Raw genomic sequence first — 17725 nt, forward strand, 5'->3', positions numbered from 1 at the left:
TATGTTTACCAAATTTCAGATCAATAGGTCACACGGTTTGCGAGCTACAGGTGATTTAAAATCCTGGACAGACAAACGAACAGCCATGGTAGCGTATTATATAAGAAGAAAGGATCGAGCAACACATCTCAGATGCAGGTGTATAGTCAGCATGGGTTTAGGGAGGGGAAATTGCTCTGGAAATCATTCTTCACCAGTATCCAAAAGGAGCATGGGGACACAGACAGAAACTTTGCAGAAATCTCAGAATTTTTTTTTTTAACTGCAGGAACCTAAAATAAGTTTCCAAATAGTACAGTAGATTGTGGCACTTTGTCGATCTCTGACTGAAAGATATTTTGCAAAAGTTGAATAGATAGAACGGCGGCACGGTGGCGCAGTGGTATCGCTGCTGCCTCGCAGTAAGGAGACCTGGGTTCACTTCCTGGGTCTTCCCTGCGTGGAGTTTGCATGTTCTCCCCATGTCTGCATGGGTTTCCTCCCACAGTCCAAAGACATGCAGGTGAGGTGCATTGCCGATTCTAAATTGTCCCTAGTGTGTGTCCTGTGGTGGGCTGGTGCCCTGCCCAGGGTTTGTTTCCTGCCTTGCGCCCTCTGTTGGCTGGGATTGACTCCAGCAGACCCCCGTGACCCTGTAGTTATGAATGGATGAATAGATAGAGACTGACAAGACTTGTTTATCTAAATTGCTTGTTGTCATCAAAACAGCTCCTATATTCCTATGATCTGAGTGATAATGAGTTTGCCCAGACGTGTGCCCTGTGATAGACTGGCACCCCATCCAGGTTTGGTCCATTCACCTCAAGTTGCAAGAACTGGCTCAAGCCCCTTGTGATCCTAGACTGGATGAAGTTTTTTAGAAAATGTATGGATGGGTGGAAATATAAATGTATATATTCTGATGCATATTCTCAAACTACTTAGTCCAAATAACAGTCATGGCAGGTTACTTGCACGTATAGCATTGACAGTTTTCAATTTGTTTGACTCAGCAAAGGAGCCGAGTCACCTGTTATTTTGTTCACTCATTGAGTAATGCCATAACATGACAGTTAGTCATACAAATAACAGCATGGTTTCTTCTTCTATAGGCATATATTCAATGACATGGATATATTAATTAGGAAAACTAGAAGAAATGTAACCAATTGTGTCATAAATGTTGTAAGTTGCCTCAGATAAAGGTGTCAGCCAAATAAGTAAATGTAAATATAAACTTTATAATTCTGTCTTCACAGTGGTAGCGCTGCTGCCTTGCAGTTAGGAGACATGGGTTCGCTTCCAGGTCCTCGCTGCGTGGAGTTTGCATGTTCTCCCCGTGTCAGCGTGAGTTTTCTCCAGGTGCTCTGGTTTCCTCCCGCAGTCCAAAGATATTCAGGTCGGGTGCATTGGGGATTCTAAATTGTCCTTAGTGTGTGCTTGGTGTGTTGGTGTGTGTGTGTGTGTGTGTGTGTGTGTGTGTGTGTGTGTGTGTGTGTGTGCATGCGCCATTTGCTGGCTGGGATTGGCTTCAGCAGACCCCTGTAACCCTGTGTTAGGATATAGCGGGTTGGATAATGGATGGATGACTGATTCTTTCTTAATTTAATTGAATCACATCAGTAGTTTTATGATGATTACAAACCCTTCCATAAAATATTAAAGCATACAAATACTGCATATTTTATTTTAGGCATTACAATTGTACAGACCATATCAGACTTCTGTTAAACTTGTTGTGCACATGCTAATACAACGCATTGCCACATTCACCGCACGACAAACCAACTCAGGATCCCAGATTAGGAGCCGAGTGCAGCCATGCAACGGGTGACACCTCAGCAACACACTTGTTCAGATGGAATGGGACCAGTGTGATGTTTTTTTTTTATGATGGCTGGAGTGCCAATGCTGCCACCAACCCCCAGGTTTTTTTTCCTGCAGGGCCTACATGCAGGACTGGATGCAGATTAACGTCATACCCAGGATGGAGCAATTGCAGGTTAAGATTCTTGTACTTTTTTGGCATTTACGGGATTTGAACAAGCAAGTTTCCGATTACCAGTGCAGACCCCTAGCCTCAGAGCCACCACTCCGCCCATATCTACATATATCTATATCTAATACAGATCTAATGTAATAAATACAAAGGAATACTTTGATCACATCATAAGAGAAAGTTAACTTATTTCTTTATATGTATCCTGGGGATTTACAAATATTTTCCATCCTGACAATCAAATGACAATATGTATTATCATTCTGCTAACAAACTGAGCTTTTGCTTAAAAATTAAATAACCATATATATTCAAATGTTGTTGTGCATAACACAATTATGCATGCCATTTTTATGTTCCTTAGCATAAAGATTTAAAGAGTCCGCAGATATTATAAATTTAATAAATGAGCTTGTATTTTATATGGCGATTTATTTATTTTTAATTTCTCGAGTCATTACACACTGCACACACACCGTTTTAAATCAGGCATTTAGCAGTCCACTTTATAATTTTACTTAACACTTTTCATATACATTAGCAATCACAGAAAGTATAGAACGATGTGAAATGTGCATTTGTACTGGAGGTGGTGGCAGAAGGTGAAAAGTAGGTGGTGAGTGCTGTAGGCAGAAAAACAGGAAACGACCGCAGAAGGGATGTGTTTCTCGATTTAAAATGTTCAAACGTGGAAAAGTAGTTCCACTCGGTCACTTGTTTAATTGGCATAATTCGGTTAGATTTTGTTTATCAGAATATTCACCAAAGTACTAGCGATATAAAATGTAGGGACGCAATCTGATTTCTTGATCCAAGCGTGATGCGTGTCTCGATTTATGGAGCTTCTTCAATTGATTCTAAGAACACAGCTGACAACTCCTGCGTCGCAGCCTTCTAAAGCGACGGGACTGTAACAGGTATTTCATTTATTTCTTTCCTACTTTTAAGGTTAGCGATCACCCGTGTGCGCAGCAATCCAATGTAGCGGAGGTGAAAACGAAAAGACCCCTCCGCGCGGGACTGCCCCGAGATCTGTGTAATATACATACAGTGCAAGTAATGACTAAAGCGGTGACGAGCCAAGAGGAAAAGTTATGCCATTCAGGTAAATGTGCATAATGTCGATTAATGGATCGGCACATGTAGGCTGAGATCTCAGGACTCCTAAATTAGTAGTAGGGTTACATGGGACGGGGTTCCAGATGTCCTGAGACCCTTACTGGAAAAAAAACACAGGTTAGGAGAAAATGGATGGATTGATGGATGTAATGCGCCACTTACCAAACAAACTGTTGCCGAACCCGTCCCAGAGGCAGGTCGCCGTGTCCCAGATCCATCGTCCCTTGATGCAAGACACGAAGGTGAACGTCACTCCAAACACGGACACCAGCAGATCACTGATGCTAATGTTTAAGAGAAAAAGATTAGTCGGCGTCCTCAGTCTCTTGAACTTGTAATAGAGAACCAAAACGAGCACATTGTTTCCCAAGCCGAGGACACCAATGGTTCCGATCGTGACTGCGAGAAGTTTATAGGTAGCGGCGCTAAACAAGTACTCCCCGCTACCGTTTTCTGTCAGGGTGTCGTTGATGCCACTCATTGCTGGACATTGCATCAAGCTGCTACCGGCTTAAATAAAGAAAGGATGTGGCGGCGAACTCCAGAACCGACCATGCCGCTGTCTCTTCTTCTTCTAATCCGATTAAAAACCCGCATCTGTTCTTCTTCTTTCGGCTGCTCCGCTGGAAAATTAGGACGCTTCTCGCTGTGGAGTTAAGGAAGACGTGAAGTATGAGATCCCCCCGCCCTCACGCCTCTCTTCTCGCACTACTGTAGGTGCGCATCAGTTTACAGAGCCGTCAGCTCTTCTCGAGAGGGGAGAGTAGGGAGGGATAGGCATGCTGGGGGTCGGACTACATACAGCATAAGGCAGAACAAAAAAAAAAAAAAAATCCATACAATTCGGCTACTCTATTGGAAATCTCTCCAAACCGGTTTATGGTTTATTTGAGGACTTTGAACTTTGCTGTGTTTAAATCAGTCACAGATTGAATTTTTGAAGACAAACAAAAACAGTATATATATATATATATATCCATTATCCAACCCGCTATATCCTAACTACAGGGTCACGGGATCTGATGGAGCCAATCCCAGCCAACACAGGACGCAAGGCAGGAAACAAACCCCGGGCAGGGTGCCAGCCCACCACAGGGCGCACAAACACACACACACACACACCAAGCACATATGGGGACAATTTAGGATCGCCAATGTACATGTCTTTGGACTGTGGGAGTGCTCCTAATTTATTTTTCTCTTAACATTTATATAAGATTGTTACCACAAGACAACACTATAGATTCTCTATTGCGGTTATGGGTCTTGCAATGACTTCCTATGGACATTTTTTTCCCAGAATACAAAACACGATCCCAAAATATTAATTAGGAATAATAACGGAATTGATATCATTATTGTTTTAAAACCCAACAGTCTCAGGAAACAAGACAGGAACAACATTTGGACAGGGCAGCAGCACCGCGCCCCTCTCCTGGATAAGCACTTTAGGTAGATGGATGAAATGGATGTTTCAGATGTTTACTTTAGTTTAGCTATCCAGCTCCTTAGCGCCAAGTAAACTATGCAGCGTTTCACACGGAGTGCTACTGTGCAGATCTAACATCAATAAAAACGGCAAATTATAGTCTCTAGTACAGAAACATCTACATTAACAAGCTTAGTGTCCGGGATGAGGCAGCTTCCAGTAAGACCCCACCCATCTGACATCATACCTTCCTTATATTTTAACACTGAAATTTCCAACACCACCTTCCTCTGAGTCATCCTCATCCCATGTCTTGCTGCAAGGGGTACCTGTATCTGAGTCGCTGTCTCTGTGGAGTCTGCATGTTCTCTAAGACTACCTGGATTTTTTTTGCATATTGAATAATAATGATAATAATGATGATAATGAAGAATTGCTTTATATAGCGTTTTTCTAACTTACTCAAAGCACTTTACACAGACAACTGGGGAACAACTTCAGTCACCATCAATGTGCAACATCCACCTGCACTCCTAAAAGGTGGTTCTTCATTGTGATACCATAGAGGAACCATTTTTAGTTCCCAAAAGAACCATCCACATGAGGGTTCCAGAAAGAAACTTTATTTATTTAGATCAATAACAGGCTCTAAAAGCAGCCATGATGGTAACAGACTGTCTGTCTGCATTCAGTAAGCAGGCTCAGCTCAGGTATTCTTGGTCTGCTCTACATGTGGTGTCTGCATATTTAGAACCTTTTTAAAGCCCAAATAACCAATTTCATATGTAAAGAACCCTTCACAGAATTAAATAGTTCTTTGTCAAGCAATAGCTCTATGAGGATCTACACAACACAATATAGTGGCCACTAAGGATCCTTTATTTTTAAGAGTGGGAAAATGCGATGGCAGATATTCTTGCACCAGTATGCTCACCACACGTTTATACATTAGGTGAGAGAGACAGTTTGCCAGTAAGGCACTGGAGATGATTACGGACCAGAATGGATGGGGTAATGGATGGCAATTTAGGCGGGACATTGGGAAGCAACCTACAATTTGAGAAGGATGCCCAGGGATTTTTTATGATCACAGAGAGTCAGGACCTCGGTTTTGTGTCTCATCATTTTTGCAGCACACCATCCCCATCTCTGCACTGGCATATTGGGATTGACACACAGGGTAAGTGCCTCCTGCTAGCCTCCCCATCAACTGTTCCAGCAGCAACCCAAGCTTTTAGTAGATGGGCACTGGATTGGTAAATCCAAATAATGCTCTGGCACATTGTTCAGGACAGGTTCCCATATTGCTCCAGATGCTATAGGGAATGGCGTCAGCTGACTGCAAGGTTTAATTGGTTTAAAGGGGTTTTATTAAGACAAACAATGAAACAATTCATTGTCTGCACATAATAGTAGATGAAGGCAGTGTGGTATCTGCATCAAAGAAGGCAAAGATGAAACAATGAGTCAAAGATAAGAGCGTGGCTGAATCTGATAAGGTCCAAATATACAGACAGGCTAAAATGAAAGTATTACAATGAAAGGAGCTTTACAGACACACACAGAAAGTGGGAGACTCAAAAGTGAAAGCACACTTAAAATATCTTTATTAAACTTGTGTGCGTGTGTATGTGTGTGTTTGGAAATCAAGTCTGAAAGTCTATTGTTTATCCTTCACCAATTTGTAAGGAGCCAGAGACTTTAAAGGAAACATTGGGTAAAAGTCAGCTTACAAGCCCAGGCCATCACAGGTACCGGCAATCCATTGGAGGGCACACTCATGCTCACGGCCACATTTCAGTGATCTTAACAGAAATATCCATCCATCCATTTTCTAAATCTGCTTAATCCTGAGGAGGGCTGCAGGGAGCTGGAGCCTATGCCAGCATGAATAGGGTACAAGGCAGGAGCCAGGCTTAGAAAGGGCACCAATCCATCACAGCATAAACACACACACACACACTAGAGCCAGTTTAGCATCACCTATCCAGCCAACCTACGTGTCCTTGGACTGAGGAAACCAGAGCACTCGGAGGAAACCCACATGGACACGATGAGAACCCAGGACATGAACCCCAGTCTCCTTACTGCAAGGCAGCAGCATTAACATGCACAGGTGGGAAAAAAAACAGAGAGCTATAAAGACAAGAGGAGAAGTCACTTGACCCTCAGCAGGTCAGTCTTAGCGGCTCTGCTACTTGTTATTGCTTAACATGTAAGGATAAGCTGATAAGAAAAGAGAAAGGAATTGCCCAACCTTTAGGGCACACTGCAAACATCAGACAATGGCTGGCTATAAGAAGCCACAAATCGGGTTTATAATTTACTAAGCATTATGACATGACAGTCTAGGTAGACTGCGTAACACTGGACATTTTGTATGTGGTACAAATCATTATTATAGTTCATTTGACCAATATAAAATGTAAACCTAGTAATATCTTTCTTTTTATTAAATGACTTAGTACCTTGGTGCAATTTATATTGTGAACAGTTTCAACTGCAGCAGAAAAAGAGAGCACAGTTCTCTGGGTAATGCTAACTACTTCTTAAAAATGTCTGCTAAATTACCTATAGAGAAGTTGCTATATCCAATAATGATTGACTGTTTGATTACCTCTTAAAATGTTTACAAAGAACTATTTGATGAATATCCAAAAAAAAATGTAAATAAATATTACTTATTATTTGAGATATACATTTGGTTACATTTCTTTTGTGTTTTCCAGTTGGAGCACAGGCAGGTGAAATGACTTGCTTAGGGTCACACAGGGTCAGTAGTGGGATTCTACTACACCTCACCATCGGCTTATATTGGTTATTTACTGTATTAATTTATAAAATCATTTCTGACACTGTCCATAATAATAAAAAAAAATGTAATATCCAGTAATGATTAAATAACTGCTGCATTTTTCAAAAAAGCCTGCTTAAGCCAAAGACTCTACTCATCTGGGAAACCATCTTGGCAACTGTTACCCGTCACTAAAGGCAAGAACTACTAGACATAGAAAGAGTTTCTTTCCTACTGCAGTCAGTCTGGTTAAACCCAATCTTATGTCTGTCTTATACTGATTTCTAAACTTCTCCATCCAATCTAAATTATAAACTGCTCAAAAAATTAAAGGAACACTTTGAAAACACATCAGATCTCAATGGGAAAAAAATCATGCTGGATATCTCTACTGATATGGACTGGGTAATGTGTTAGGACCGAAAGGATGCCACATCGTTTGTTGGAAATGAAAATGATCAACCTACAGAGGGCTGAATTCAAAGTGAAAAAATGATGCAGCAGGCTAGTCCATTTTGACAAAATTTCATTGCAGTAACTCTAAATTGGACTCAGTAGTTTGCATGGCCCCCATGTGCTTGTATGCATTCCTGACAATGTTGGGGGGCTCATGCTCCTAATGAGACGATGGATGGTGTCCTGGGGGATCTCCTCCCAGATCTAGACCCGAGCATCACTGAGCTCCTGGACAGTCTGAGGTGCAACCTGGTGGCATTGGATGAACCGAAACATAATATCACACCCAGAAGTGTTCTACTGGATTTAGGTCAGGTGAGCGTGGGGCCAGTCATTGGTATCAATTCCTTCATCCTCCAGAAATTGCCTGCATACTCTCGCCACATGAGGCTGGGCATTGTCGTGCACCAGGAAGAACCCAGGACCCACTGCACCAGCATAGGGTCTGACAATGTGTCCAAGGATTTCATCCCAATGCCTAATGGCAGTCAAGGTGCCGTTGTCTAGCATGTAGAGGTCTGTGTGTCACTCCATGGATATGCCTCCCCAGACCATCACTGAGCCACCACCAAACCGGTCATGCTGAACGATGTCACAGGCAGCACAACATTCTCCATGGCGCCTCCAGACCCTTTCTCGTATGTCACATGTTCTCAGGGTGAACTTGCTCTCATCTGTGAAAAGCACAGGATGCCAGTGGTAGACCTGCCAATTCTGTTTTTATATGGCAAATGCCAATCGAACTCCACGGTGGCAGGCAGTGAGCACAAGGTCCACTAGAGGACATCGGGCCCTCAGGCCACCCTCATGAAGTCTGTTTCTGATTGTTTGGTCAGAGACATTCACACCAGTGGCCTGCTGGAGGTCATTTTGTAGGGCTCTGGCAGTGCTTATATATTTATTTTATAAAGACTTGATATATTACAAGGCAGAAGTGTAATTCTACATTGTCATATTACATTATAATTTGTGTTTTGTTCAATATATTTATGAGGCTAAATCAAAAATGAAAGGCAATTGAAAGTTACACAGTAACTGCAATATATAGAAGCTAATGTAATACAACACATTCACAATGGCTTATGGGTAGTTCATGCATGCTGTGGCAGATTAGGGCTTTCTCGCACCCTTGTACCCTCAGACACCACGTCAGACACCAGATAAAAGTTCAATAATAGGATTTATCTATACTAATAAAATGCACTAAGCATGCTCCTCTCAACAATACTCAATAATGAAATAAACAATAAACCAATCCTCCAAACTCCCAGACGCTTAGCCACCCTGCCTCCCAACTCAGCTCATCCGTCTGGGATCTCCCACAGTCCTTTATATTCCTTGACCCAGAAGCGTTTCACCCTCTCTGTCCATGTGTCCTGGAACACTTCCGGGTCAGATAAAAATCCTTTTTTCTTCACCCAGGAAGCACATCGTTCCCTTTGTCCATGTGACTATGACGTACTTCCTGGGCGTAAGGCAAATAGTCTCTGGGCCTCCCTGCAGCGACTCCTGGCGGCCCCCATGGTATCCAGCAGGGCTGTGCATTTAAAGTCCATTGTCCATAATTCCCTGCTGGCTTTCGGGGCACCTCTATGCTGCAAGGAGGGCTCCATCTGGCGGCCTGTGGCTATTGGCCGGGATGAACAGCCGGCTATGTATCACAATGCACAGTGCAGCACTCTGCCATTAGTCTCGTTGAAGGCAAGGTCAAATGAACATGGATGTTCTGCTGTGGGATTGCACCGTTGTTTAACACATCGTATTGAGATTTCTTTGGGCTGAGGGAGTGAAATCTATTGAAATTCAACGAAGGATGTTGGCTCAGTATGGAAGTGAAAGCAGCGTGACACAATGAAAAGTTCATGAATGGGTAGAAAGGTTTAAAATGGGAATTGTCACCAACGAAAGTCGATCTGTTTGACCAACATCGCAAACACAACCTCACATCATCTTCGCAAATGCCTTCATCATAGAAGACCAATGGATTACGTTATCCACTATTGCTGCTCATTTGGATATCAGCTATGGATCTACACATGCCACAGTGCATGATAACTTGTGGTCACGTAAAATTCAGATAAAATGCGTACTCAACAGTTTACTGATCTGCACAAGTCAACATCTTTCAGTGAATTTCAGAAGGTTTCACTCCCTCTGCCTGAAGATATCTCACCACAGGGAGTGTCCAGCAATGGTGCAATCCCACAGCAGAGTATCCATGTTCATTTGACCTTGGCTTCACTTAAACTAATGTGTGTTTGAACTACCCATAAGCCATCACAAATGTGTTGCATTGTGTCAGCTTCTGTCTATTAGAATTATCGTGTCATTTTCAGGTTTGGTACACCGTGGTGATCTCCATATAATTGGATGAAGGCAAAACACACACAAAAAAAGCATGAGAACATCTTTTCACACCTGAGTCAACAAGTAGATTGGCTGAAAATGGTGGCGTATCTGGTCTTATAAAGCCCAGGCAGGAAGGGGTGTGTCTATTAGGGCAGACAACAGGAGTGATGTCAGAGTTGGTGACGTCGTCACTCTCCCATCCTGCAGAGGTAGGAAGAGAAAAAGCATTATGTAACAGAGCCAACCCCTGGTTTGGTGGGTTATTACTATCACTACAGCCCTAAAGCTGTCTCTGAAGTGTACATGTAGTGACACCTCATATTGCTACTACTGTATATAAGGTTGTGATGGTGTCTTGTATTGCATTTTGTGTTGTTTATGGTATTTATCTCGTTATATGCCATACACGTGCTCATGGGAGACAGTTAGAGGGACCAATCAAAGGTAATTTCACACCAGTCCAGGGGGCGGCGGAGTACACTAATCTTTCCTCTGATATTCCTGCCGATCAAATACGGGAAATTCTGAATGAGTCCGGCCCTGAAGATGTCACTTCCAGTTCTGGCCCCAAGAACTCACTTACGGTTACATCCCCCAGATGACGTCACTTCCACCAACCTACTATAAAAGCAAGACAACCTCCACATGTATTCAGTTCTGTTTTGGATTTAAACCTGTTCACAACTTTGCTTGTATTTGCCCTTTTGCAGCCAGGGATTAAGTATACGGGTGGCTACCCCAAACCTTTTTCTGTGATTTTTCACAATGTATGGATGTAACACCAAGAGAATTTCCAAGCAAATGTATTGACCTGGTAATAAAGTTCAAGTTTACGTTTGGAAATGATATTCAAGATTAAAAATTTAAATGTGCATTGGAGTATTTACTAATATATTAATTAAACACTAGGGGGCTTTTCCCCTGCACGCATATGTGGATTTTCGCATCTCTGCAGCTCACGTATGTGGATTTCACTTTCACCAAACAACAAATCTTTTAATTCTTGCAGAAATGCCTCTTCATTGGGAAGAAACAGTACTTTTCCCTGATGGCAACACGAATTAGACGATCTACAAGTCTCCGACTTAAATTTTAAATCTGAACAATATATTTGATCTCTTTTTGCTGTTTCGTTATTTCACCGAGTAATAATTTCCGTTTGTTTGTGCTAATGCGATCTTTACTATCCTTTTTTTGAGACTTTCCAGTTTTAGTACTTTCATTATCTCTAACCTGCTCTGCATGTGTATCGCACCAGCGTCTTTGAATTCTTTACGATGTTCTACTTTGTCATCTACTCTTTGTCTTTTATTTCTATTATATTCTTGGCACAAAGTCTCGTCTCCTGGAACATGAAAGTGTCTCTCTGAAAAAGTCACATCTCGTCCCAAGATTTTTTTTATTATAATAGAGAGATATAAATAGTATATGCTGTTGACTACAAAGAAACTCACTCCACCAAGTAATGATTGATTGACTGGTAAACTGCAATCAAGAGATGCTGCATATTTTAATTTTAAACAAACACATACATATGCAATTTATTCTTAAGGACTTTTATAATGTTGCATACTGTGAAAGGTGCTATAACAAGTAATGATTGACAGCATCATACAATGACAGGAAGGCCTACTGCATAATTGATTTCTAAAATTAAAAGTTGAAATGCAGAGTGTTTACTAATATAAATATGAAAACTAACATTGAAGATTTATTTTTAGCTCGTAGAGAATGCATTTTTTCCAGTTCAGCAGCACTACTTTTTATTCATGAAATGCCAGATTTTGTAATTCAGGGAGTTAACTATGGTGCCAGGATTGCTGCAGAGAAATGTAATTGAGCCTTTTACAGAATAATTATGTAACATGGTCAAGGTCCCTTGGTGGATCGAAAGAGATGTGTTGAGCACTTTTTTATTTTTTTATTTATTTATTTTTAACTATGAGACCACAAAGCCGACACTTGTGACAGGAAAAGGCTTTCTCCATTAAAAGACCTCGTATTAAGCAGATATGATTACAGTGATGCGTTCCCTTGGGGGAGGTTTTTTCATTCAAGGAGATAAATTAGCAGTTATGGCTAAATGGAGAAAAGGGAAGAGGCTTGTTGCCTTTACTCCTAAAGTCATGATTTTCAGAAGCTTGCTGATTTGAATTATAGTTTAGATACCTATGCAGTTTATTACAAAGAATGTTCAAAGAGCAAAGAATTATCACATGTGCTGCAAATTATACCAGTAGCCTTTAAGCTGGAGATTTCAGACCAGTATATTAAAACTGGGAGATTGTGCGCTTAGGGAGCATCTTCAGGGCTCACAGAACTCAGGTCATTCTCTTCCAGAGACAGTGGGGGCGCTGTCACTTACCTTTTATTCACTTTTACTCACAAACCAGAAGGCTCTCAACCTGGAGACTATTGACATCACTTCTGTGACCTCACTGGAAGTCCCGTCTCTTCCACCCAGGATCGTATTTAATCAGCAACAAACCCAAAAGTAAGCGTTCAGTGAACTAATCTGCATCTGGGGATTGTTATAAACTAGAGATTTCCAAAGCAGAAAGTATCAACAAAATACACGAAATTCCCAACAGAGGTGGTAAAAATGTCAAAACCCAGATAGTCACACAAAGGACAACATGGAAACTTTATAAAGAAAAATGTTTATTGCCACAATGCTCAGAGAAGCAAAAAGTAAAAAGAATTATGAGAAACAACAAGGCAATCCAGAGGCAAACAAGTCTAAAATCACAAATCACAAAGTGAAAAACAGAGTGAAAGGGGTCCAAAATCAAATAATCACAAAAAGCAAAGAGGAAATCACTAAAGCTACTCACCAAGAGCTCCAGCGTGTTCACAATGAACCACAAGAGATGGTGGGTTTTCCTTAACCTTAGTAGGGCAGTCTCTTGAGGTGATGGGCAGGTAGTTCAATGTCTTGGGAGACCACCCACAAACCACTTAGAACATCAAAAGATGATACATAGATACATATTAGCAATATTAACATATGCAAATGAACAAAACAGACATACAAGTGATGTAAATCCCAGTTTTATATATAACCGTGATAGCATCTTGCCTCAGAAATGACATCCCAACAACAATCAGACTTATTTTTGCATCATGTTGTTGTCATATCTCTAAAAGACTTGCCTATGAAACAGGGTTTGTCAGGCTGGTACCCCCGCACTGTGACATGTCTTGTTGTTATATTTTACAGACTGCATAAACCCACTTTGTAATTGGATTTTCTTTTTCAGTTTTAAGGTGTAATTAAAAATTGGCCAAGATGAAATGACATACTTACAATGTGTGAAAGACGCTATATAGCGCCCGACCCGGCACAGACTTACGCAGAGGCACGTGTAAAAATCAACAGACTTTTTATTTTTCTTCAGCCGTGGGGCACGTCTTCCCCGTGTCCCACAGGCCCAACACAGTCCCAAAAGCACTAACACACAAAAGCACCAACAACTCTCCACCTTGCACCACCACTCCTCTCAGGCAACCTTGTCCTCTTCCTCCCGTATCTGGCCCTTTAGTGGTGGAGGCTGGCCCATTTTATACCCCACCCGGAAGTGTTCCAGGTGCTTGACCACCTGGTCCCAATTGCACCTCCGGGTGGAGCTGATGACTTGTCCAGCCGGGTTCTTGAGTCTCGGCAGCACCCCCTAGCAGCCACTCCATCTCCCAACCAGGCTGTGGAAGACTCCATGTCCCATGGAGCCACGCGGGAGAGTGGGAAATGAACATTGGCCAGGGAGGCTGTCACCAAGCGTCCCGGGGGAGGCATTGAGCTGTCCATGGTGGCTGCCCCGGAACATATGCAGCAGGGGAGTCCCGGCCGGGCATGGGACCCGGCTGTCCATCACAAATAAAAAGCAGAAAAATGCACCCAGAGCAATCACTCAACATCCACATTCATGTCACCAAATCAAAACTAGAGTTAGTAACACATTAGGCACTGTTTATGGCCCATGCCAAGAAGTTTGAATATGCTGCTTTACTTACAGTATATTCTGGTAGAACATGAACTAGGGAACAGCATGTCACTAAGGAGAGTTTTGGTGTGGCCTAATGTTATGTTTCACTGCTTTGGTACTATCTTCTTCCTGGTGTTGTTAATTATTTAAGCCCTAACATAATATAACCCTGAATTCTACCACTAGCTTAATTCATTCCGGGGTCACAAGGGAGCCCTGGTAGCATCAAGTTCAATGCAGGAACCAACCCTCAAAGGGGTCACCAGTCCTCAGAGGGCATACTCAAGAACATATTAGGAACCAATTTAGGTATTTATGGTGTGTGTGGAGGGACTGTAGTAAAACTCAAATGTACTTGACGAGAACAGATAGCGACCAGTTCTGAATTTATGAAGGTCTTAATACTAAAAACATACAGTCATGTGAAAAAGTACGTACACCCCATGAAATATCTATTGTTTTTTAACATATGAGGACATAACAAAATTTCATCTTCATTTAAAGAATCTGAATAGATATAGGTGATATACTGTAATATAACAAACATCATGACACATTTACACATTCTAGTCCATTATATAATTTAAATAAACATAAATGCAAATTTTGCATGTGAAATAAGTAAGCTCACCCCTACATTTATCACAACCTCAAATACCTAAAAATTAGAATCAGAAGCACCAAGATTAGATCATTAGAGAAAATCTTGTCTGATGTTGTCCTACGTAAACAATCAAACATTTAGTTTGCTTTGGTCTTTGTTGTTGAAGTGTCTGTTATCAGCATGCTCACATCAAAAAAGCTTTCCGAGATGTTCACAAAGAAGGTTATAGATGCCTATGAGTCTGGGAAGGGATTTAGAAACACCAACAAACAAGTGGAAATCAACCATTCCACTGTCAGGAAGATCATCTACAAATGCAGAAAATTTCAAACAACTGCCAACTTGTCAAGGCCAGGCCACTTCAGTAATTTGTGGCTGAGACCAGAACACAAGATGCTGGAAGAAGTCTGTAAGGACCCCAGAATTTCATCACATGATCTATAGGTAGCTCTTGCTACCAATGATGTCAAACTGCAATTGTTTTACCATTAGAAAGAGAAATTCAATCAACAATGGTTGGTATGCCAGATCTTTGGTCTTCAGAAACAACATCAGGACAAGATTAAAGTATGGCCAATGAACAACCAGGCAAAGACCAGGACATCTGGGAAGTTGAGAAAAATATAGAGTTATCTGGCCGCAGGACCAAAAGACATGAATGGCAAAAACCAAAGATAGCACTTAACCGGAAGAACATGATACAAACTGTTAAGCATGATGGTGGAAACATCATGGTTTGGGGCTGCTTTGCCGCATCAAGGCCTGGACACCTCACCATCATAGAATCCACTATGAATTCAGAGTGTGCTTGAGGACATTGTGAGATCATCTGTTAAAAAGACTGCAGTTCAATAGAAAGTGGACATTGCAACATGACAGTGACTCTAAACATAAAAATAAATCCACCAAGCAATGGCTGAAAAGAAGAAATGTAGAGTTTTGGAATGGCCAAGTCAAAGCTGAGATCTGTTATCCCATCAAGATGTTGGGGAGGGGTTTGAAATGGGCTGTATATGCAAGAAACTCCTCAAACATCTCACAGCTGAAAGAATTCTGCATGGAGGAGTGAGAAGAACTTTCTGCCAGTCGATGCTAGAGACTGATAGACAGTTAAAATGAAATGCAGACTTTAGGGGGCAAGACCTGCTATTAGAGCCAAGGGTGCGCCTTTTTTTTCTACGGACTTAAAAGGCGTATATGTTCATTTTCTATTGAATACATTATTGCAAAGTCAAATTTTCATTTATTTTCCAATTACATCACCTTCGTCTAAATGATAGTTTAAATGAAGGTCAAATCTTGATATGTCCACATGTAGTAAAGAAGATAAAAACATTGCATAGAGTGTATTTAGTTTTTTCAATTACTGAATTTAATGTAAGTAAATTTTAAAGGTATTTTCAAGTACCAAATGCCATCAGATTAAAGTAGCTAACTCAGGGGTTTAACTGTAAAGAAACGTATAAAAATCATGTTTAAAATAAAACTGTGGACCTTAAGATTCAGAGATATACATACTTATAAAACAGAAAAGCTCCTGGGAGTTCAAGGAAAAAAGTAAATCATTCCTCATCTAGACAGGACAAATAGAAAGATGTCACGCATTCAGAAATCCTAGGGATCTGTCAAGATGGTGTTTTTGAGCAGAAAATTGTGATTGCACACCAATGGTGTAGACAGCTGCCTTTGGAGATTTGCTGTATTGTAAAATGTGCCATTATTTCCATTAATTTAGATGGCATATCTCTTGGATTTACACTTATTTTCTGTAACAGACATATTTGTAATTTGGAAGTGAAGTACTATATATGGAATATATATATATATATATATATATATATATATATATATATATATATATATATATATATATATATATATATATATACAGTACAGTCTCGCTTATCCTACCTTATCCAACATTCCGTATTATCCGATGTCCCACTGCAAAAAAAAAAATGCATCAATCGGCAACAAGAAGTGCAAGTTGCGAACGTGAGCGTAGGCGTAGTCTATTTTTTGTTGCTCCCGACTCTACCGCAGCTAGTTACAGAGGAACCTCGGTTTGCGAGCATAATTCGTTCTGGAAATGTGCACACAGTCCAAAGCACTCGTACAGTATATCAATGCGAATTTCCCCATAAGAAATAATGGAAACTCAGATGATTTGTTCCACAACCCAAAACTATTCATATAAAAATTATTAATACATAATATAAAGTAAAAATAAATAAAGCAAATTAACCTGCACTTTACCTTTGAAAAGAATCATGGCTGCTGTGAGTGAGTTTCTAAACTCTTGTGGGATTCCATCCAACTGGACGACACGTGGAAGAGCATCCCAAAGCAATCGCAGTCACCCAGCGCTGTAGCAGTTCGCCATAAAGGCCAATCCGAAAAGATCGCGGACATGCTATAAGCGCCTGCCATCGATGGGTGATACAAGGAACAAGGAACATTATAAATGCCTGTCTGCTGTGTCTGTGTATAGGAGAATGGCAGATCCTGCTAAAATAAATAACCGCGCTGTTGCTGTTTCAAGCTGAATAAAGCTGGTGATGTTAAAAGTACTGAGACTCAGCTTCAAGTTTTCGGGTGTAAGACGGGGACTCGCACGTCACAGCACAAACACACACGCAGTCACAATGCTGTAGTAAGCAGTATACGCTTGTACAGATGTTGACTATATGAGTGACGGAGTTAAGGCTCTAGAAACTGCAATTAATTACATTGAGCAACAAGAAGAAGCTACAGGAATCGACATAATGATGCTGCAAAGATGGCGAGACTTGACATCGAAGAAACAGCACTCGTCAGGAAAGCAGACTACGATCAAAAATGTCTTTAAATCATCACAGGACTGAACTTTTTAAGTACAGTACATACTGTATTTAAATCCAGACAATTCTGTAGCTGTAAGTTCATTTTTTCAGTGAATTTATTGTGTTGTTTTGTTGTATAACATGATTATTAGGTTCATAATGTGTAAAATTATAACATAGTTTGACCTTTA

At 41.0% G+C, this 17725-nt stretch overlaps 1 protein-coding gene across 1 annotated transcript in view; it reads right to left on the reverse strand.

Moving 5' to 3' along the window:
• The window catches only part of opn3 (opsin 3), a 48933-nt gene extending 45030 nt beyond the window's left edge, over positions 1–3903 (reverse strand). The window contains exon 1 of the mRNA XM_039738895.1: positions 3260–3903. Within this exon, the coding sequence (XP_039594829.1) occupies positions 3260–3593 (334 nt within the window). The 5' untranslated portion in view covers positions 3594–3903. The remainder of the gene's footprint in view (positions 1–3259) is intronic.
• Positions 3904–17725: the final 13822 nt, after the last annotated feature.

This window comes from Polypterus senegalus, chromosome 16 (assembly GCF_016835505.1).
Source record: "Polypterus senegalus isolate Bchr_013 chromosome 16, ASM1683550v1, whole genome shotgun sequence".
Classification (NCBI taxonomy): domain Eukaryota; kingdom Metazoa; phylum Chordata; class Cladistia; order Polypteriformes; family Polypteridae; genus Polypterus; species Polypterus senegalus.